The sequence below is a fragment of the Protopterus annectens genome, chromosome 14.part0 (genome assembly GCF_019279795.1).
Source record: "Protopterus annectens isolate FY-2018-M chromosome 14.part0, PAN1.0, whole genome shotgun sequence".
In the NCBI taxonomy this organism is placed as follows: domain Eukaryota; kingdom Metazoa; phylum Chordata; order Ceratodontiformes; family Protopteridae; genus Protopterus; species Protopterus annectens.
In genome coordinates, this window is record NC_056748.1 from 1,156,663,690 (window position 1) to 1,156,688,202 (window position 24,513).

The window sequence follows — 24,513 nt, forward strand, 5'->3', positions numbered from 1 at the left end:
AACACTGGGCAAGACTAAAATTCAGGCTGTAGCGTGTTACAGATCCCCCGCCATGCCCCAGGACACCCACTCCATGTTTCTTGATATACTGGATAATATCAAGTTACAGCCCAATAGCCTAATTTTGGGAGATTTCAACTACCCCTCCATAAACTGGGAAAACTACTCATGTACTAATTCATTTGCCAATGTTTTCTGGAATTCAATTCCAATCCCCTGGGCCAGCTTGTCTATACCCCTACTAAGAGTAGCAACAGCCTGGACCTGGTCATTACCAATATGGGTAATAGATGCTCCATACCAGAGGTCAACTCCTTGCTGGTCAGGTCTGACCACAAGCTTATCATCCTAGACATCCATATCCTGCCACCCCTCCTTATTAAGGAAACCACCGAAAAAAAACTTCTCCAAAGCCAACTTCATGTTTAAGTCAGAAGTGGCAAACTTTATTACACCCACACAGATGGAAAATAGTAGCACGACTGCTGAATCATATACAGATGCACTGTATAAGCACATACACAAGTGTATGGACCGTGCCATCCCCAAAAGAACCAAGAGACTATCCTCCAGGAAAAGGAAGCCAATCTGGTGGTCCCCTGCCATAAACAAGCTCTACAACAGAAGGAAGAAACTGTTGCAGAAAAGAGTAAAATCTCATGACTGCAGGAACTACCTGGTCAGCCTCAACAGGAAGCTGAGATCCCTCATAAAATCCTCCAAAGCTAGTTACGAAAATAAAATTTCCTTGGATTCTAAAGACAACCACAACTCCTTCTACAGCTATGTCAAGAATCTCAATGGCAACATTCATAGCTGCTCTGAACTAAAGCACAATGGCACTACATTTACTGAATCAACTGATATTGCCAACAGACAGGTTCAGTGCTAACATCATCCCCCTCACCCTCCAAAGGGCCCATTCCCATATCAGATGATGCCAAAGCCCCTGTAATCATCACCACATAGGTAAAGAGTGCACTCTCCAAAGCCAAAAACCCAGCATCCATGGGACAGGACAGCATCCCAGGCTGCATTCTGCATGAACTACAGAATGAACTGGCACCACACCTAAGTACCATGTTCAACCATAGCTTCACTTTAGGCTTTGTGCCTAAGGAGTGGCACACAGTCACAGCTATCCCACTCCACAAAGAGGGTGCCACCACAGACCCCAGGAACTACTGCCTCATTAGCCTGATGAGCCTGGTCTGCAAGGCCATGGAACGCATCATCCTGGAGCTTATAAACAAAGACAGAGGTAACCTCCAAACTCTGGACCCCACTAAGTTTGGGTTTGTAAAAGCTAGATAATACCTCCTAAACCGGACTGACTTCTTCAAAGCAGCCACCAGAGCCATAGACGAGGGTATGCAGTGCATGCCATAAATGAGGAACAATGTAGTGGCAGTAACTACACAGCTATGGGTTTGAATCTCATCTGTGGCAAGTGTTTATGTGTGTAAGGTGGTGCACACATCTTGACCTCGCCAAGGCTTTTGACACCATCCCTCACTCTGGTATTATAGATAAACTCACTGGACCAAGCATAAATCCCTATGTCACAAGATGGGTGACCAACTGGCTCAGTGACAGAACCCACACAGTGAAAGTAGCAGACTCCATACCTGACTTCAGACCACTGAAAAGCAGAGTACCACAGGGTTCGGTCCTGAGTCCCCTCCTGTTCGGTATCTACTTCTCTGAAGTCCAGGCAAATATAGCTGGTCTCTGGCTAATGAAATTCGCAGATGACTGCAAATGAGGAGCCATAATCGATTCACCTAAGGATGTGGACATTCTACAAAGAGGCCTCACTGAGACTGATGCTTGGTGTCAATGCCAAGGCCTAAAGCTTAATGCCAAGAAGTGCACTGTCATCCCCTTTGGGAAAAATACCATACCCATGAACTTCCACAAAGGCAGTAGTCTACAAAACAGCAAAAGGGTGATAAGAGACCTTGGGACACATGTGGATAGTAGTCTCTCCTTTGATAATCACATCACCACAGTAGTCAGGAAATCCTTCTATGTGGCACACCTCCCCACAAAGGGGTTCTCCTCCAGAAAAAGAGAGGTCATCATTCCTTTCTACTCATCCCTTATTAGACCCATCATAGAGTACAATGTCCCATTTGGCATGTACCTTGCAAGACATCTGCAATAGCTGGAAAGGCTACAGAAATACCTCACTAAGACGATTACCAGCCTCAAACAGATGCCATATGCTATCCGTCTCAAAAAACTCCATCTCTACTCCATTGCATATCGCCTACTCCGAGGCAACCTCTGCCTAACATACAAAGCCATGTCTAACCCAGACCTGATGGACATGCTACACTTAAAGAAATATCAATCTCTCCAAGCCACACTCTCCAGGGACCTAAACCTTGCCACCACAATAAACAGAACATGATGGAGGGATAGAGTCCTGTCCCAGAGATATCCCCTGCTCTGGAATAGGCTGCCCATTCATGTCAAGCAAAGCTCCCCATTAGCCCTCTTTAAGAGAAATTTGGCAGTTGGATGGGTAATAGGAAATTCACCATGGGAATCACTGCTGTGGCTCTGCTTGACAAGGGAAGAGGAAAATAATTCTCTTGGGTGGCGAAAGCCAGGGAACTCATTTGGCTAGGCTTGTATAGGCCCGAGGGCCGATAGCCTAGTACTTACCTATGAACCTATGCACTTCGGAACATGATAATGTCTAGGACACTGCACTCCTTGCTGCCATTGCCTGGTAACTTTTAGATGCACCCATCTTTATTTCTCATCACATTGACCACATTCTGAGCTGTGTGTGTGCTATCACTGGAGTCATGCTTCAATTCCTCTGCAAAGGCAAACTCATCAGTGACCTTGGATTCACTGTGTGTTAAACATCCATTTATTTAAGCTTGGCTCTATGGCACACAGGGATGAAGCCCTTTACTCAGTCAAGGAGACTAAGGTTTGATCAGTGTTCCCAGCAATAGAGGAGATAAGAAGGGAGGGAATAATCTGCTCACCTCTCCTGATGAAAGTGATAGGCTGGACACTCACTGATCATATGTGGCAATGTGATTTCTGTAGTGGAGAATGAGTAAAACACCATCTAGTCTTGATTCTTGAGGACAGGAGGACAGAGCGGTTTGCTGGCTACACCTTGTGGAAGTGATGATTGATCCTTTGCATGTCCTCCTCCCTAATGTTCGTAGGGCAGACAAACCTCAACCCATCCATGATTGCTGCCTAAATGATGGCCCTTCATCAACCCTCACCTGATGATAAGGAACAAAAGACGTAAATGGCCTAGAGGGAGCTGATGATCTGCAGGCGGTAGTGGCAAAAATCTCTGAAAACATGCACTGTGGCTCATGTCAGCACATTGAAAGGGTAACACAAGGTCATTGCTATGTTTATACCAGCTTTGTGCTACATTCAAGTTGCGTGGAAGTGCCATACCTTGTGCCATTGATGCACAAGTGGGACATGTAGTGGAAAAAATATATCAGTGCTACTACAATGATAAGGCATGCATTATATACTATACATGTCTGTCAGTGTATTAGCACTTTATCAGCAAAACTACTGCTGCAGGCATGATGAATAATAGCTATTACAGATGCAGTTCTTCATCCTCTCTCTGCTACTTCAGCATGCAGACCAGATGTCCCTGATGGATACAGGTACACAGTGTTTGCATATATGTGGCCAACCCCAGTGGCAGCATTTCACACTCTAGTCGCACAACTAAAAATCCATGGGACCTGCACCGCGTGCATCATACTGTAAACCAAAAGACGGTGCTGATAATGTCCATACTAAATTGTGTATTGCAAGGCTTTGTAGCAGGACTCACATGGTGATGTTTGGATATAATGAATTATGCTTATGCTTTAGATCTCCTGCCAGAAATGTATTGTTCATACTAGGCTAACTGCCCTTGTAGGCCATTTTAAACATAGCCAATTACCCCATGTGTGAATCAAACCCTGCACCTTGTGTCCGAAAGTAAACACCTTAACCATTCTGCCATCCTCCCACAAAATAGTTGGCCCTGCAAAGTCTTGAACCCAGGACCCTGTACACCAAATTCAGAGCAATTTACCACTACACCACATGAGTTGCTTAGTTGCCATGGTATACTTTCTATCTAGTGTTGCCAGGAAAGTGTTCTTATTTGTGAGCCACGTATAGTACTTACTACTATAAAGTTATGCAAATTTCACAACAGCTGATGCACACAAACTAGCCACACATGACCCTGGGGTATATCATAACAAGCAGTGTAATTAATTGTACCATTTTCACACCAGCACAGTACTACTAACCACCTTTTCACACTAGCACAGTACTACTAACCACCACCAGTTTTTCAACCAGTTGTCCATGGGTCCACATGACCGTACATGCCTACCATCATCAATTGAATATTAGCACACATGCAAGTTCCCCCCAGACGCACACAAACAAGTGCATTACTTACATTTCACATTGCTCTCCGTCCACAATCACAGTTGGAATCTTTCCAGCAACCAGTAAAAATGTTACAGTAATTAAAGCAGCACTTCATTATGCTGCGACAGGGGGACAGCATGTCATCCCATACAGAAGATATGAAATGTATGCATTGCTAACTATAAACTGGCTCTGCAACCATCTACACATTTCATACAGGAAAAAAAAAACACTTCTGACTTGCAGGACAAGAAGTAGCTATCCCCCATACAGTATCACAGTACAATGCTGGTTTACATTTTCTGCCGAATAAGTGAGTAGTGTCTCCTCCCAGCATGCACACACACACAAACACACACCCACAAAAGATACCTTATTACACACAGTGTCAGAGTATGAGACTTGTCTGTATTGTTAACAGTAAAAGAGACTGCATAACGGAATGATTCCCCAACAGTTTGTTGTGACACACAAAGTCATGGAAAAATCCACTCATAATAGCATGTCGTAATTCATATTCATCCAATTACAGAAATGGTGCTCATGTGTCCTAGTAGCATTTTCTTAATCAGGTCTGTTTCTTGTCCCCATTGCACAAAGCAGACACACACACACACACACACACACACACACACACACACACACACACACACACACACACACACACACACACACACACACACACCAGTACCTGCACCTATTACCTACAAATAGTTACTCTGTGCAGGCAGATATACAATTGTAGTTCTGATGCTACTGTGCCTTTTCCTTTTAGGCTTGTCCTGTACAAGTAGCAGCTCAGACGTAGCTGAGAAGCAGACATACTAATGTCGGTAAAAATCTGGGAAATCAGATGTAGCTTCTTATTGAGGCACCAAAACACATACTGCAATAATACTGTTTTCAACTTTATAAACAGGTCATTTGCCATCCCCCATTTCACACACCATGAACACTATGATCTCCACACTGGTAATTATTACCCCTCAGCAGTATGCAGGCAATGGCACACACGTAGATCATACACTGCTGTGTATACTCACCACAGACCTGTGCTACATGACAAGTGGCATTTACACAACTGAAAGATGTCCATGCTTTTGGAAAATGAAGAGTTTCTTGTACAGACAATAGAAAATATGTTTCAGTAACACTTGTTTTCAGCTTGCTAATCAGCCAATTACCTTTATCTATTCCACAGAACATGCATGTTAAATTATGTCTTAACTCTATGCAGAGCATTGACACAATCTCTGTTGAAACAGCCTGAAACTGCAGCTTCCACAAACGCCTCTAAAGCCACAGAGGACCATGGCTCATACCCATAATTATACGTCTCAATATTTTAATAAAACAACAAGTTTCTCCATCTAATAATAGCACCTTACTACTGTAGCAATGCTCCAGCTACAGGTACTGAAAGGATTACAGGCCTGTATTATATATTGACTAGCTGCCCAGCTGCCGTTTGTGTAATTGCTGGCACTGTGATCCACTATCTCAGAAAAGTACTTTCCACACACATTGATGTTGCCCATCTTCCTATTGTGTGAACTTCGAAAAGACAACTGGCCAGCACACTGTGTCAGCAAATATTCAATGTATTGTAACAGGCACAGACCAGTTTGAGCAGAACTTTGCATTCTTCAGTGTGTAAATATAATAAAACATCACATGTTTAAATAGCAAATTCAATTAACTCTGCTCCGCCTCCACTTGAATAAATTATAAAAGATGCTAAGGATGGAGCTGCCAGGTAAGAGGAAAAGAGGAAGGCCTAAGATAAGGTTTATGGACGTGGTGAGAGAGGACATGCAGGCGGTTGGTGTGACACAGCAGGATGCAGAGGATAGGAAGAAATGGAAAGAGATGATCCGCTGTGGCGACCCCTAATGGGAAAAGCCGAAAGATGATGATGATGATTATGTCTGGGAGAAAATAGTGCCCTCAGTCTAATAATCCAAGCACGTTCTTTAATGTTCAGTATCTTACACCATCCAGATTTATTTTGTTTATTTTTGAACATCTAAGTGACATCAGCAATCATAGTGTTTCCAATGCTGTGTATAAACACACAAACATCTTAATGGTAGGTTCTGTTTTACTGCAACAGATGGAATCTGTTTCTTAAACAAAATAAATTTAGATGGTATGAGATATTGAACAATAAAGAATGTGCTTGGATTATTAGACTGAGGGCACTATTTTCTCCCAGACTTAATGATGTCTTTTAATTTATTCAAATTGAGGCGGAGCATAGTTAATTGAATTTGCTATTTAACCATGTGATGTCACTTAGATTTTCAAAGATACCAGCTTTAAATTGTCCTGAGGTTTGGCCAACAAAAAAAGCAGAACAAGTGCATTTCACTAAATAAATTAACCATTCTGAACTGCAAGTGCTGAAACTATAAATACCAAAATCACATGCAGTGTCACGAAGTAAATTTAGTTTTCATAACCTTATGGCATGAAGAACAAAGACCGCAAGACTGACAGCCCACTAATAATTTACCTTCCATTGTTTATTGTGTTTCAATATCATGACTTATATCTTTGAACATCTAAGTGACATTAGAAATCATAGTATTTCCAATGCCTTATATAAACACAGAAACATCCTGCTAGGTTCTGTTTTACTGCAACAGATGGAATCTGTTTTCATAAACAAAATAAATCTGGAGATGGCATGAGATATTGAACAATAAAGAATGTGCTTGGATTATTAGATTAGGGGCACTATTTTCTCCCAGACTTAATGATGTTTTATAATTTATTCAAGTGGAGGCGGAGCATAGGTAATTGAATTTGCTATTTAAACATGTGATTTTTTTTATATTTACACACTGAAGAAGGCAAAGTTCTGACAAAACTGGCCTGTGGCTCTTACAATAAACTGAATATTTGCTGACATAGTGTGCTGGCTGCTTATCTTTTTGAAGTTTGCATTTTGGCCTTGCACTTTGCCGTACCCGAGTGGTATTCTGCTTTTTGGAATCTACTATTTGTTGTGTGACCATGGATTTAGTACATATAAAATAGGGATGCGGTAATGTTATAAGCAAGATATAAAATAAATGTATAAATGGAGATGTCTACTACTTGAAAAACCCTTGGACCACAGCTGGCACTTGTAGAGGGCCAACGATAGGGCTAAGCAGAAAAAAAAAAAACATGATGCCCACTGGATGATTACACCATTCCTGCCACTCGATAATCACCCATCACCCATACGTCCATGAATAAAAAGCATAGCAGTTTCCTTTTATGAAGCAAATGGGTCACAAGGGTGAACAGGAGGGAAGCTATTTGATCATGGGAAAAAGGAGGAAAAAAGTTAAAAGTTTGAAATTGGACAATAAAAAAGTGCAACCATCATTAGTATGAATATTATGCAGTCAATGCATGGGGGAAGTTAACCTTTTCCCCCAAGTACATCATCCTTCAAATGTATTATATTTAGTAATGTGAGAACAACAAAGCTTTATGTATGAGAGCTGTGCAGGACCTCCCTATTTCATGCAAAACTTCATTTGGAAATCTGCTATGAATTTTTTGAAAAGGATTGGGACTTAAGTGTTCACATTGGCAGTAGAGAACCAGTAAAATGCAATGTATTTTCTTTCCATTCTTTATACTGCACTAAATATAGTTTAGTATTGTTCTTTATTGCATTCTTTTTAGTATCATAACCATCAGTAACACAATGCAACATATAAGCAGAAGGCATTTATATATATATATATATATATATATATATATATATATATGCAACATATAAGCAGAAGGCATTTATATATATATATATATATATATATATATATATATATATATATATATACACACACACAAATTATTACTGTGGTCTGTACTGCAATAAATACAACATATTACTGTGCTTTATATGGCAATATCTGATGCCAAACCACTGTAAGGTGTATTGGGTCGAAAAATGAACAACCCAATTAAGTTACGTAGTACATTATTTGCATTTTATTAACATAATCTTACAAAAGACAGCAACAGCTGAGGACCTGTTTCTGGGTTTCATAACATTATTTCATGCTAAACTACTACTGACTGTAGGCATAGGGTCATGCTGAAGATTCTCAAGGTAAACTAAGGCAGTCATGGAGTATAGTAAAATACCATGCATATTCAAAATGCTTGTGCAGAACCTTTCTAGCAAGGTACTAGTCTGTGCAAAAGGCATTTACTGCATTATCAAAACTGTCTCAATGTATAAACCACTGGAGCCCTGCAGTGACAACTGATATGTTTGTGCAATAGTAGAAAGCCACGCTGCCAATCAGCATTACAAATGCACACACACCTCCCTCCCTAACCCTCTCTCTCTCTCTATATATATATATATATATATATATATATATATATATACATACATATTCATATTTCCTTATTCCCTGAATTTCTGGATAATTCTACTCATCTTATCTTATGGGAAATTTAAAATATTCAGGATAACTGGTTTTGTCGGTACATACCTCTTAAGTTCTTAAAAGAAATCTGGACAAAGCCTAAAATAATGAACGTAGGCAAAGGTCCAAAAATAGGGACAGAGTTTAAAAACTGAGGGAGAGAAGGTTGGATGATGTGGGAATAGTGAATCATGAAGTGCAATGGATTAGCAAGGAGGAAGTAAGGATGGCTATGAAGAGGATGAATAACGGAAATGCTGTTGGTCCAGATGACATACCTGTGGAAGCATGGAGGTGTTTAGGTGAAATGGCAGTGGAGTTTTTAACCAGATTGTTTAATGAAATCTTGGAAAGTGAGAGGATGCCTGAGGAATGGAGAAAAAGTGTTTTGGTACTGATTTTTAAGAATAAGGGTGATGTGCAGAGCTGTAGTAACTACAGAGGGATTAAACTGATCAGTCACAGCATGAAGTTATGGGAAAGAGTAGTGGAAGCTAGGTTAGAAGGTATGTGATGATTAATGATCAGCAGTATGGTTTCATGCCGGGAAAAAGCACTACAGATGCAATGTTTGCTCTGAGATTGTTGATGGAGAAGTACAGAGAAGGTCAGAAGGAGTTGCATTGTGTTTTTGTAGACTTAGAGAAAGCATATGGAAGGGTGCCTAAAGAGGAGTTGTGGTATTGAATAAGGAAGTCGGGAGTGTCAGAGAAGTATTTAAGAGTGGTACAGGATATGTACGAAGGTAGTGTGACAGCGGTAAGGTCTGCGGTTGGAGTGACAGATGCATTTATGGTGGAGGTGGGATTACATCAAGGATCAGCTCTGAGCCCTTTCTTATTTACAATGGTTATGGATAGGTTGACAGACGAGATCAGACAGGAGTCCCCGTGGACTATGATGTTTGCAGATGACATTGTGATCTGTAGTGAGAGTAGGAAACAGGTGGAGGAGACCCTGGAGAGGTGGAGATATGCTCTAGAGAGAAGAGGAATGAAGGTCAGCAGGACTAAGACAGAATATATGTGTGTGAATGAGAGGGAGGATAGAGGAATGGTAAGGATGCAGGGAGTAGAGGTGGCAAAGGTGGATGAGTTTAAATACTTGGGATCAATAGTTCAGAGTAATGATGAGTGTGGAAGAGAGGTGAAGAAGAGGGTACAGGTAGGCTGGAGTGGGTGGAGAAGAGTGTCAGGAGTGATTTGTGACAGACGAGTACCGGTAAGAGTGAAAGGGAAGGTCTACAAGAGGGTAGTGAGACCAGCTATGTTATATGGGTTGGAGACTGTGGCATTGACAAAAAGGCAGGAGTTTGAGCTGGATGTGGCAGAGTTAAAGATGTTAAGATTTGCACTGGGTGTGACGAAGGTGGACAGGATTAGGAATAAGTATGTTAGAGGGTCAGCCCAGGTTGGAAGGTTTGGAGACAAAGCCAGAGAGGCAAGATTACGTTAGTTTGGGCATGCACTGAGGAGGGATGCTGAGTATATTGGGAAAAAGATGTTAAGGATGAAGCTACCAAGTAACAGGAAAAGAGGAAGTCCTAAGATGAGGTTTATGGATGTGGTGAGAGAGGACATGCAGTTGGTTGGTGTGAAAGAACATGATGCAGAGGATAGGAAGAAATTGAAACAGGTGATCCGCTGTGGCGACCCCTAACGGGAACAGCCAAAAGAAGATGATGATGACATACTTAGAAAGTGGCTACAGTTTTTGCATTAGCAAGCATTTTCTGAAGGATTAGAAGTCAGAAACTCAAATGTCATTCTTTATTTAGTGACTTCATTCCTCAGTGATTTGCCAGGAACATACTTCTCGGGTGTACCACATTATGAGGAACGTACCTCATTTGGGGGTCTTAAAAAATGCATGTTCCTCGAAGTTCCACACTGAAAGGGTCTGTCACACATTCAGTGTTTTAGAAATGTTTAAGTGAAATCCATGATAATTAGAATTGAATAAGATTAATTCATTAAAAGATCGTCTTTATAAGTAAAACCAGCTTATTTTAACCGCCCTGTGACCTTCCTAGTTGAAGTTGTTAGTAAGCCATTACTATGTGTTCCGCATTTTGCCCATTTGACCTCTGTATGGAACACCGTAATTCTAGTTTCTAGTTTTATGTCTTCCACAAGTGTCAGGTCATTAAATTTTCACTGTACGTTCACAAAAAAAAAAATTCTTAAATGAAAACATCGCTTTTTAACTGTACATGGCTGAACAGCACAAATCTGACCAGTAAGCGTATGGCTGCAGAAGGCTTTTTAACAATACCCAGCAAAGAAAAAAAACTACGTATTTTAGTGGTAGTGTAAGACAGTGCTAAAATATATATATATTTTTTTATTTAAAGATTTTTTTTACTAAATTTTTACTAAAGATTATTAGTGAGTGATGAGCAGCAGGTATTTTAATTATTTAATTTTCATCAGACAGTTTGGTAGTATGCCTACGTCTACTGCTGACGACACAAGACCTGTGTGCACTGGTGACGACATAAGGAAGGGTTTTGAGCGTAACCCAACCAGGTTTCTGAAGATGCGTTTAGGGTTACCACCCGTCCCACTTTGCAAGGGACAGTCCCTCTTTGGGCAGTTGTGTCCTGCAAAGAAATTGAAAAAATGGCAAATGTCCTGAGATTTCAGGACAAACATATTTCCTATATTTTATGTAGTTGCATAAAGTGGCTATTCTGTAGCTGAAACACCTACATGTTATAAGAAACAGAATCAACTAAAATCTTACACGAATAAACTTTTATTTATTCAAAAAACTGAAGTTCTATCCTTTGTACTGACCGTGGGTATGTTTTGTCCTGGAAAATTTGACGTTTGTACCAACAATGTCCCAATTTGGGTATTTGAAAAGGTGGCAAACCTAGAATGCGTTGGTTTTACGTCTGAAAAATAAATGTAAAGAATAATCCATCACATGGGTCTGCTCTGCATGTATGGCATAACACTCCAGATAGGGCAAAGCTCCTAATTATTCTATAAGGCATTTAGGTTTTCCATATTATGAGAGCTGTGGCACACGTTTGCTTATTCATTTAATAGTGGAATGCATTCAGCAGGATTCATTCCACAAGCCGTAGGATAGTGGCCAAAAGGAATAAAAAGCAATCAAATGCTGCACGTCAGCCCAAGTACTCACCAAGAATGCCTTTTAACACCAATGCATTATTATAAAATGAAAATAAGAGATGTGACTCCAAGTTAAAGGGCGACACACACACACACACACACACACACACACACACACACTTACTTACTTTTTCGGAGTCATTAAAATAATGGATTTATTAATTCAGATGCAAAGAATACTTGTGGATACCTGTGGGCATATGAATGCAAATGTTTGACAGAAGTCCCTACAACGTACAGGTACCAGTTCTTATTGGCAACCAGGAAGCGCAGGATGGTAAATATGCCTTGTTTTTAACTAAGGTGCAACCATATAATCCAAGAATAAAACGAAGTCAAAAACCACACAGCTGCAACAGTTAAGTTTTAAATGTTAAGTTTTGCGTAATGCTCACCGGCTTCTTTCTTTCTCGATTTTAGTTTGCTTTTCCACATTAAGGGTCCTTAAACTTTCCAAAAACAAAATAGTTTCCCAACCTCATTTATTCTTGACATTTGCTTCCAACAGTCTTAGTGACAATTTATAAACTGTACACTTCTTAATGGAAGGCTATTATTGTTGTTGTGCTTTATATAACAGTTTACATAAAATATGGGCACTTACCCCCCAGCCACTCAGAAGATATGTTCTGGAGCAAAGTAAAAGGGATGCAGAAAAACGTGATGAGAAGGTCGCTGACAGCCAAGGAGCAGATGAAGATGTTGGTGGCCGTCCTAGCTGTCCTCTTCCTCACTACAGTGTAGATCACCAAGCTATTACCTACCAGTGCCAGGATGAAAATAATAACGTACATCACCACGAACGCGATTTTGGCCGCACTGGGTAGTTTGGGGATGTAGACCAAGGGCTGCAACTTGTAAGTCTCGATGAATTCTTGGCGGGAGAGGTTAAAGGACTGCAGCAGCTGGTTCAGTGCGTCTGGAGTGATGTTTAGGGAGCGCATCTCTCCTTTCTCACTCACGGACATCTGCAATACCGTGCCACAGTACCCCGGGGCAGCAAAGACTGGAATTAAAGTAATCTGTGAAATCTCGGCTTGGGCACTTCATTCAGTCTGCAGCTGGCTGCACCTTGCAATCTCTGATTACATTTTTAGTTAGAATCTCGTGTTTTACAATTTTATAGTGTGCACATTAGTCATGGGGCATGATTTTCACTCGGCTGCTCTGATCTGCAAGTTAATGTCCTGCAGCCGAGAACCTAAGAGACTTCTGCAGTAGAAAGACTTGACTTTTACCTTAGATTTGCCAGGATTGTTCAGGTGTCTCTTGCAGGTAACTTACACGGCATTGCTAGCTAATTGTGAACAATTCCACTGATGTATTGAACTAAATGTCTTGGTTGTCACCAGTGGTCCTCTGCATGCTGCCTTTCCTATTTTAACAAAGAAAATAAGGCAACGGAATGAATATATTTGCCCCGGGTGCAATTGGCTCGCGCTTTCTTTTGCAACCTGTACTTCATTCATTCCTTAAGGTGCCTGGCTGAGTGCAAGTTAAAATTCTCCAAAAGCCCATCAGAGTGCCTCTTTCCATTCTTTCCAATGCTAAGCTGAAACAGTCGCATTAGACACTCGATGCAAAATACAACGCATATTTACTTGTAAAAAAGGCCATCCCATTGCACAGGGTATTCCGCTACTCATATTAAAGTGACTACATTTTCTTGTACGAGATTCCTGGTGAGCAGTTCAAAGTTAGACTCCATGATCACAGACAAGCATAATGAGGGGCCCCAGCTACTCATTGCCAGGAATGAAACATCTCCCCTGCCCAGTAATAAATATTCCCTTTGACTGGGACAGCTCCAATCAGTGCCTGCTGGGAGAACATCAGTCTTCCTTCTTTGATCTTAACTGAGCTGCCCCTTTTTCAATTACAGGGAACTCCTGCGGAGAACCGAACCCGCGGCATGCAGTATTAATGTCAAAGCTTCTTTAATGTGCTGGTTCCGATGTTTCCTTGCACAAACAGATTAAAGCAGAACTGTCTGAAGTTCTTGGTTTACTAATGACAACTTCAGCCTGCTTTGCCGTTATGTTTAATTGCAAGATAAATTCAGACTTTAATATCTTTCGCCTATCAGATCCTGACACATTTATCTCGGTTCTAGTTTCGTTGCTATGATTGTTATCATAAGAGTTTTAAAACAGAAGTAAACTATTGGACTGCCCCCATTTCCAAAATTTCCTGCAGTTCTCCTGTAACAGGATTTGCTTACCTCACTCAGTTGCCCATTAAACAGGCACCTTGTATAGTAAACAGGCGCCTTGTGTAGTGAAGGAAACAAATACTCGGGGACCTCGTAGCTAAACGTAGGTCTTGTACAAAAATGAATAACAAAAAAGAAATAAGACCAACCAACACAGCAGTAGCAAAATAACACAGAGAACCGGGACTGAATAGCACTGTTCCTTTAAAACCTATCCTAAAGGAGAGGTGGGTTAATGGATCTTGTTTAGTATGATTTAATTGGTTTTGTGTTGAGTGTTTTTACTATTTACTGGATGTTTTAATCTTTGTTTGCATGGTCTGAACCCCACAAAAGTGCTTACCGTATATTAAAAGTCTGTTATTTTTGTTGCTGCCCTATTGGCTGGTCTTATTTTTTTTTGTTATACCTTGTATAGCGTGCCTGGGGTGTTTGCATGGTGCTTCATCAGTGTGATGCACTATGACTTAACAGAAAACATGTTCCCAAAACTCCTATAGTACTGTCTGGATCTCCTGAACATGGATAGGAGATAGTTGCATACTTCATCCTTGCCCACCCCCCACCCATTACTACTTTTTTCTCTTTTTTGTCTGCCTTCTTTCCCTTCTTCCCCTCATTTGACTCATGCCTTAGTTGCCTTCACATCCTATACCCAACAATTGTATGTACTGTAAATTCTTTGTTCTTTGTATATTATTGTCTCAATTGAAACCGTATATGAAGTCATGACAGTGTACAGCTAATATTCTTACCAATTTTAATGACTAAATTCTTGTATGACATCAACTTACAGTTATGTTAATTTTTGCTGCATATTATCCTGACGTCTCTCTGCTTGCTTTCTGTTATGCTACAACTGTTGCATTGATGTTGATTAAAGTTGATCGTTTCTGTAGCTGTGTTTCCATCATGCTGAGCCTGACAATGGCCTAGTTGGATCAGTGCTCTATCTTGGTTAACAAACATTAAGTTAATAAAAAACATGAAGTACTGTATGCACCCCAGCATATTTTTTTAAGGTACTTCAGACAACAAAAAGCAGATGTGCAAATAAGATGCTGGTCCATTTTGAGAAGAAGGGCTATATTTGTTATGTATCCCTTACCTCTTCTCTGGAACAAACGTCCTACCAAGTTAAACAGTGTGACACACTGTCTGCCTTTAAAAAGGAGCTCGACAATTGGATGGGTATTTATAAATTTACCACTGGTATCACTTGAAAAGGGAGACAAGGCTTAAGTAAGACTACTGACAAGGGGCAAATGGCCTCACAGCTAAGTCGTTTTGTAACTCATATGATCCAATGGCCCTATTAAACATGGCACTTGGTGACATCTTGTGACTCATCACATTCCCCAGCACTCACATCCCATGCCCGCTGAGCTCAGGTGCCAGAAACATAGCCGGCTTAGGCATAAGCCAACTAGGCGGCTGCCTAGGGCGCTGCTGTAGCAGGGGTGCTTTTCCAATATTTATTTGGTGTAGGTAGACCAGGATGGGGGCACCTGGATGATGTGGGGGGGCACTGTGGAACCCTTTTGCCTAGGGCACCAGCTGACCTAAGGCTGCTGCTGGCCAGAAAGTACTGAACAAATGAATCAGTGGTGCTGTGCCTAATAGTTGTGGGAAGAATCAGGAGTCCAAAAACACATAAAAAACTTCTAACCTTTGTAATAAATTCTCATCTCTTATTGTCCTTTCTACTTCCTTCAAAGGAAAGGCTCCCAAGTATCCCTTGCACTTGTTGAGTTCCTTATAGCCAATGTGTTTCTAAAAAGCTATATAAAATGTTGAACTTCCTCATTATCCTCAACAATAATATTAATAATCTCAGACCTCTCCTTGGAATGGCATGGGCCACTCACTAACCCACTTATAACTATTTGTTAAAGTTTAGTTAATTATTTGTTAAACTAGAAAAGTAGACTAATACATGCAGTAATGTCCAGCCCTGCCCCCTGTCACAAGGGCAATGGTAACAATTACATGCAGAGATAATTTAGAGTAATTACTGTGGAAAACGCTTCGACAGGCTGGAGAAAGTCAGAATACCTTAGTGATGCCCAGATGAATGTAGGAAAAACATGCAAAAACCCATACAATTTGTTCAGCTTTCTATAATGCCCCAAAAGTTCCCCAAAACTCCTTCCTATTCCAGTGCAACTATTTTCCTGCTTTACCTACCTGCTTGATGTTACTTTGTATGCAACTCTGAAACTATGACAGTCATGCAGTACATTTATTGAATCATGCGTTTTCTGTTCCTGTTTTTCCACTTTCAGCCAAGTGAATAATTTTGTCCATCCAAATCTGCTTCCCTGAGCCCAGCACACATGTGTGCATGCACGCGCACGCACACACGCACGCGCACACACACACACACACACACACACACACACACACACTTACTTACTTTTTCGGAGTCATTAAAATAATGGATTTATTAATTCAGATGCAAAGAATACTTGTGGATACCTGTGGGCATATGAATGCAAATGTTTGACAGAAGTCCCTACAACGTACAGGTACCAGTTCTTATTGGCAACCAGGAAGCGCAGGATGGTAAATATGCCTTGTTTTTAACTAAGGTGCAACCATATAATCCAAGAATAAAACGAAGTCAAAAACCACACAGCTGCAACAGTTAAGTTTTAAATGTTAAGTTTTGCGTAATGCTCACCGGCTTCTTTCTTTCTCGATTTTAGTTTGCTTTTCCACATTAAGGGTCCTTAAACTTTCCAAAAACAAAATAGTTTCCCAACCTCATTTATTCTTGACATTTGCTTCCAACAGTCTTAGTGACAATTTATAAACTGTACACTTTTTAATGGAAGGCTATTATTGATTGCTGTGCTTTATATAACAGTTTACATAAAATATGGGCACTTACCCCCCAGCCACTCAGAAGATATGTTCTGGAGCAAAGTAAAAGGGATGCAGAAAAACGTGATGAGAAGGTCGCTGACAGCCAAGGAGCAGATGAAGATGTTGGTGGCCGTCCTAGCTGTCCTCTTCCTCACTACAGTGTAGATCACCAAGCTATTACCTACCAGTGCCAGGATGAAAATAATAACGTACATCACCACGAACGCGATTTTGGCCGCACTGGGTAGTTTGGGGATGTAGACCAAGGGCTGCAACTTGTAAGTCTCGATGAATTCTTGGCGAGAGAGGTTAAAGGACTGCAGCAGCTGTTTCAGTGCGTCTGGAGTGATGTTTAGGGAGCGCATCTCTCCTTTCTCACTCACGGACATCTGCAATACCGTGCCACAGTACCCCGGGGCAGCAAAGACTGGAATTAAAGTAATCTGTGAAATCTCGGCTTGGGCACTTCATTCAGTCTGCAGCTGGCTGCACCTTGCAATCTCTGGTTACATTTTTAGTTAGAATCCCGAATTTTACAATTTTATAGTGTGCACATTAGTCATGGGCCATGATTTTCACTCGGTTGCTCTGATCTGCAAGTTAATGTCCTGCAGCCGCGAACCTAAGAGACTTCTGCAATAGAAAGACTTGACTTTTACCTTAGATTTGCCAGGATTGTTCAGGTGTCTCTTGCATGTAACTTACACGGCATTGCTAGCTAATTGTGAACAATTCCACTGAGGTATTGAACTAATGTCTCGGTTGTCGCCAGTGGTCCTCTGCATGCTGCCTTTCCTATTTTAACAAAGAAAATAAGGTAACGGAATGAATATATTTGCCCCGGGTGCAATTGGCTCGCGCTTTCTTTTGCAACCTGTACTTCATTCATTCCTTGAGGTTCCTGGCTGAGTGCAAGTTAAAATTCTCCAAAAGCCCATCAGAGTGCCACTTTCCATTCTTACCAATGCTAAGCTGAAACAGTCGCATTAGACACTCGATGCAAAATGCAACCCATATTTACTTGTAAAAAAAGCCATCCCATTACACAGGGTATTCCGCTACTCATATTAAAGTGATTACATTTTCCTGTACGAGATTCCTGGTGAGCAGTTCAAAGTTAGACTCCATGATCACAGACAAGCATAATGAGGGGCCCCAGCTACTCATTGCCAGGAATGAAACATCTCCCCTGCCCAGTAATAAATATTCCCTTTGATTGGGACAGCTCCAATCAGTGCCTGCTGGGAGAACATCAGTCTTCCTTCTTTGATCTTAACTGAGCTGCCCCTTTTTCAATTACAGGGAACTCCTGCGGAGAACCGAACCCGCGGCATGCAGTATTAATGTCAAAGCTTCTTTAATGTGCTGGTTCCGATGTTTCCTTGCACAAACAGATTAAAGCAGAACTGTCTGAAGTTCTTGGTTTACTAGTGACAACTTCAGCCTGCTTTGCTGTTATGTTTAATTACAAGATAAATTCAGACTTTATATCTTGCGCCTGTCAGATCCTGACACATTTATCTCGGTTCTAGTTTCGTTGCTATGATTGTTATCATAAGAGTTTTAAAACAGAAGTAAACTATTGGACTGCCCCCATTTCCAAAATTTCCTGCAGTTCTCCTGTAACAGGATTTGCTTACCTCACTCAGTTGCCCATTAAACAGGCACCTTGTATAGTAAACAGGCGCCTTGTGTAGTGAAGGAAACAAATACTCGGGGACCTCGTAGCTAAACGTAGGTCTTGTACAAAAATGAATAACAAAAAAGAAATAAGACCAACCAACACAGCAGTAGCAAAAATAACACAGAGAACCGGGACTGAATAGCACTGTTCCTTTAAAACCTATCCTAAAGGAGAGGTGGGTTAATGGATCTTGTTTAGTATGATTTAATTGGTTTTGTGTTGAGTGTTTTTACTATTTACTGGATGTTTTAATCTTTGTTTGCATGGTCTGAACCCCACAAAAGTGCTTACCGTATATTAAAAGTCTGTTATTTTTGTTGCTGCCCTATTGGCTGGTCTTATTTCTTTTTTTGTTATACCTTGTATAGCGTGCCTGGGGTGTTTGCATGGTGCTTCATCAGTGTGATGCACTATGACTTAACAGAAAACATGTTCCCAAAACTCCTATAGTACTGTCTGGATCTCCTGAACATGGATAGGAGATAGTTGCATACTTCATCCTTGCCCATCCCCCACCCATTACTACTTTTTTCTCTTTTTTGTCTGCCTTCTTTCCCTCCTTCCCCTAATTTGACTCATGCCTTAGTTGCCTTCACATCCTATACCCAACAATTGTATGTACTGTAAATTCTTTGTTCTTTGTATATTATTGTCTCAGTTGAAACCGTATATGATGTCATGACAGTGTACAGCTAATATTCTTACCATTTTTAATGACTAAATTCTTGTATGACATCAACTTACAGTTATGTTAATTTTTGCTGCATATTATCCTGACGTCTCTCTGCTTGCTTTCTGTTATGCTACAACTGTTGCATTGATGTTGATTAAAGTTGATCGTTTCTGTAGCTGTGTTTCCATCATGCTGAGCCTGACAATGGCCTAGTTGGATCAGTGCTCTATCTTGGTTAACAAACATTAAGTTAATAAAAAACATGAAGTACTGTATGCACCCCAGCATATTTTTTAAGGTACTTCAGACAACAAAAGCAGATGTGCAAATAAGATGCTGGTCCATTTTGAGAAGAAGGGCTATATTTGTTATGTATCCCTTACCTCTTCTCTGGAACAAACGTCCTACCAAGTTAAACAGTGAGACACACTGTCTGCCTTTAAAAAGGAGCTCGACAATTGGATGGGTATTTATAAATTTACCACTGGTATCACTTGAAAAGGGAGACAAGGCTTAAGTAAGACTACTGACAAGGGGCAAATGGCCTCACAGCTAAGTCGTTTTGTAACTCATATGATCCAATGGCCCTATTAAACATGGCACTTGGTGACATCTTGTGACTCATCACATTCCCCAGCACTCACATCCCATGCCCGCTGAGCTCAGGTGCCAGAAACATAGCCGGCTTAGGCATAAGCCAACTAGGCGGCTGCCTAGGATGCTGCTGTAGCAGGGGTGCTTTTCCAGTATTTATTTGGTGTAGGTAGACCAGGATGGGGGCACCTGGATGATGTGAGGGGGCACCGTGGAACCCTTTTGCCTAAGGCACCAGCTGACCTAAGGCCACTGCTGGCCAGAAAGTACTGAACAAATGAATCAGTGGTGCTGTGCCTAATAGTTGTGGGAAGAATTAGGAGTCCAAAAACACATAAAAAACTTCTAACCTTTGTAATAAATTCTCATCTCTTATTGTCCTTTCTACTTCCTTCAAAGGAAAGGCTCCCAAGTATCCCTTGCACTTGTTGAGTTCCTTATAGCCAATGTGTTTCTAAAAAGCTATATAAAATGTTGAACTTCCTCATTATCCTCAACAATAATATTAATAATCTCAGACCTCTCCTTGGAATGGCATGGGCCACTCACTAACCCACTTATAACTATTTGTTAAAGTTTAGTTAATTATTTGTTAAACTAGAAAAGTGGACTAATACATGCAGTAATGTCCAGCCCTGCCCCCTGTCACAAGGGCAATGGTAACAATTACATGCAGAGATAATTTAGAGTAATTACTGTGGAAAATGCTTCGACAGGCTGGAAAAAGTCAGAATACCTCAGTGATGCCCAGATGAATGTAGGGAAAACATGCAAAAACCCATACAATTTGTTCAGCTTTCTATAATGCTCCAAAAGTTCCCCAAAACTCCTTCCCATTCCAGTGCAACTATTTTCCTGCTTTACCTACCTGCTTGATGTTACTTTGTACGCAACTCTGAAACTATGACAGTCATGCAGTACATTTATTGAATCATGTGTTTTCTGTTCCTGTTTTTCCACTTTCAGCCAAGTGAATAATTTTGTCCATCCAAATCTGCTTCCCTGAGCCCAGCACACATGTGTGCATGCACGCACACACGCACTCACGCGCACACACACACACACACACACACACACACACACACACACACACACACACACACACACACTTCTCTGGCATTATTCTGCTCCTAACTGTGAATTACAGCAAGCATTTCTTTGCCATATTGTTAAAATAGTAACATTCTGTCACAAGTGTTAGTAATCCTCATATTACAGTATCTTTTTTCATATTTACTAGTGTTTGCAACCGACTATTCTATAGTTATTCTCATAATTATATTCATTATCCACCAATCATAAACCCGATGAAAGCAAGAGAAGTAAAATAAAACATCATATCTCTCTCCCTCCTCGGTCCCTCCTCTCCCTCCTCTCTGGTCATGTCTTCCATGGCAGTCTGGAGCAGAGCACAAGACCAGATGGTTAGTCAGACCAGTTTTGGGTTGAAAACCCTGTTCATCACTTAGCAACAACAACTGACTACTATGGGAGAGTGAGAAGTTAACACCTTTTGCTAACAGTAGATTAGTCACTTGTGCAATGCATGATGGGAAATGTCTGCTTCATTAATGAGACTTATAACTACTATGGGAGCAAGACTGCCATCAGGAAAACTTTTTGCAATTTTCATTAGTGTCTCGCAAGCAAACCTCTGGGCCACATAAGGCATAATGGCCCCGTCATAACCTAGTGCAAGGACCCCGAAAGGAGCAGGGCTCTTTTGAACCAAATAGCTCCAGTTGGCCTACGTTGAGCCTTGCAGCTGAGAGGTATTGCTCTGAACTTTTGGTGTATAGGGCACATTTCATACACACAATCAGTACTTAGAAATATTATGTGTCTTTATGCTTTAAAGATTTGTAATTACATGGGATTTTTTAAATCTCAGTCCATGACCACATCTTGAAGGTACTAGAAGGTATATAAATTACAAATGAAGTCTTAGGTCTTTTTGCAAACATGATATGTGGATGCCTACCCTAATTAAACAGATTTCACATGCTCCTGTTACATTTTGAATGTAATAGGCAGGGATATAAGCATCAGAAATTAAAACATGCTTCTCTGTATGTCAGTTATCCTTAATGTGACCTCACTTCTTTTGGATACAGATATTCCTCATAAAATTCACCTTCGTAGGTGAAGTGATTTGCTCTTTAAATGCACAAAATCAGTGCAACCATTGGTTTAAAAAAACATGTATTCCTACATCGGTTCATATATACTATCTTTTTCATGAAGGATTATTGTAACAGTAAATTACATTTGTATTTACACACTTTCTGATTTCTTGCATATATTTTTTTTTTTTAGTGCTGGCTATTTTCTCTACAGGATACAGTCAAATTATCCATATTTCTCATATGTGGCATATTGCAAGCAATGTCACAAATTTTGGTTTCAAAAACATTTTGCGTTATAGAAAGACTGCAATGTAATTGTTTCTTGTTGATATTAAAAGCCTAGATTCCTAATTAAACATACTCTGTGATACAGAAACGACACAAACATTGCTGCAATGGATTCTACTGCACTATGTGCTTTCAGTTTTAAGTTTGATTTGATGGATTATTGCACATTTTGCCACATACTTATTGAAAAAAAGATTGAATACTCCACCTAAAGTGACCTTATAGGAAAAAAATCTAGAGGGAATAATGGTGAAAACAAGAAATACCTAAACAGAAACTCAAAATGCATTTCAATCTATTGGACAAGAATCACCACCACAAACCAGACTTTATCCTCCATAATCTTATTTAAATAACATAATCTCAGAATTTCCACAATATAGGTATAATCAAAGCCACATAATATTTTTTTTAATTTATGTACTTTTACAATTTAATGACCAGGTCTGGTCTGTATGCCACATGATGAATAAACTACATGGCCATCATATGTCCAGTTACAATATTCATTACTTCATATACAGCTGGTTTAGACTTTAATTTCTATTTTCTAGTAATTGCTTTTTGGCAGCCACCAGAAGTAAACTTAATAAGGTCTTACTATGTCTAGGCAAATCAGATCCTGTATCACAGCTCAAAAGAATCATTTCCATAGAATCAGATCCTGTGTCACAGCTCAAAAGAATCATTTCCGTAGAATCAGATCCTGTGTCACAGCTCAAAAGAATAATTTCTGTAGAATCAGATCCTGTGTCACAGCTCAAAAGAATAATTTCCATAGACTCAGATCCTGTATCACAGCTCAAAAGAATCATTTCCGTAGTTACATCCATTTGCTCAGCCAGTATTTCTCACAGAGTACTCTGCAGCGAATATTTATAATCTGCTAACTCACTACACTCCTAAAACATATATAGCAAGTTATCCCTTTCTTCCTCATCATGCCTCCAACATTTACCATTTACCCTATAGTAAAATTCTTTAAAGTCTGCTTGGGGTATAAAAATGCCTATGTAAACACTTCCAAGAAAAAATCCTAAACCTTCTGGACTTTGTTGCATAGTTGGGAGCCATACATATGGCTTCCCAGTGTCAAACTGTACATTTCTTATCCAGTCTCTCTTCCTAATCTCTTCTAACCTCTTCAGATTGAGTTTTATAATTAATGTGCAATATTTTATATGCCCTACTAATTATCCCTTTTTTAATAGATGTTTCTGTTCTAGATTCAACAATAACACTGCCAGAGCTGGTCTTTCATTTAGGATTCCCCTAACTCTTTCTTTTTACCTATACTCTGATATCAATCCCTGACAGGGAAGGCAGTCTCCAAGTTGCATTTCAAATGCCTTCTTGGCCTTATCCCATTCTATTACCTTTCCCTGTCTAGTTATTTGCTCCCAATACCTTCATTCCATTGCCAGTTTTCTACAGAAAATCCCAGACCACTTTCTCCATTCTTGTGTGGTTTAGTTGAATAGAATACTTTCTACTATTTTATGAATATACTTGCTGCATGACTGCTGTTCTGCTTAAGAATCTGCATCCAAAATCACAGTCTCTCCTTGTTTCTTGAATATCTCCCCTGCTTCACCATCATCCCTTCCATTTTCAGTTATACATTTCTGTTTGTGTTTTATATACAAGACTTAATTGTGTACTTCTAAAATATTTCATCTAATCATTTAATTCTAACCCAGATGAGCAATTTACAAAGACATCAAAACTAATAGAAAGCTGGGCTAAGAAAAATATTTGTCAGTGAAAATCACAGCAAAGTTGCTGCATTCAAATTCATTACAAGGATCCCCAAACAAACGCAACATTTGAAAATTGTGGCATAATGTTTCAATTCTTATCATTTATAAATAAAATAATATCTAAAATCTATACAAATCCATGTCACTGATAATTATTCTAAACACATTCCCAACTTATGAAGAAAGTTATTCCAAGAGGAAGGATAAAAACTTGACTGGGCAAATTTATTAAAATTATTCTTAAATTTATACCGTACACATTTTCAGTGTACACGTTTAAAGATCA

General features: G+C 40.1%; 1 protein-coding gene across 1 annotated transcript in view; it reads right to left on the reverse strand.

Moving 5' to 3' along the window:
• Window positions 1–13,434, reverse strand: part of LOC122789469 (pyroglutamylated RF-amide peptide receptor-like) — a 500,860-nt gene extending 487,426 nt beyond the window's left edge. The window contains exon 1 of the mRNA XM_044056959.1: window positions 12,627–13,434. Within this exon, the coding sequence (XP_043912894.1) occupies window positions 12,627–12,990 (364 nt within the window). The 5' untranslated portion in view covers window positions 12,991–13,434. The remainder of the gene's footprint in view (window positions 1–12,626) is intronic.
• Between the last annotated feature and the right edge of the window lie 11,079 nt (window positions 13,435–24,513).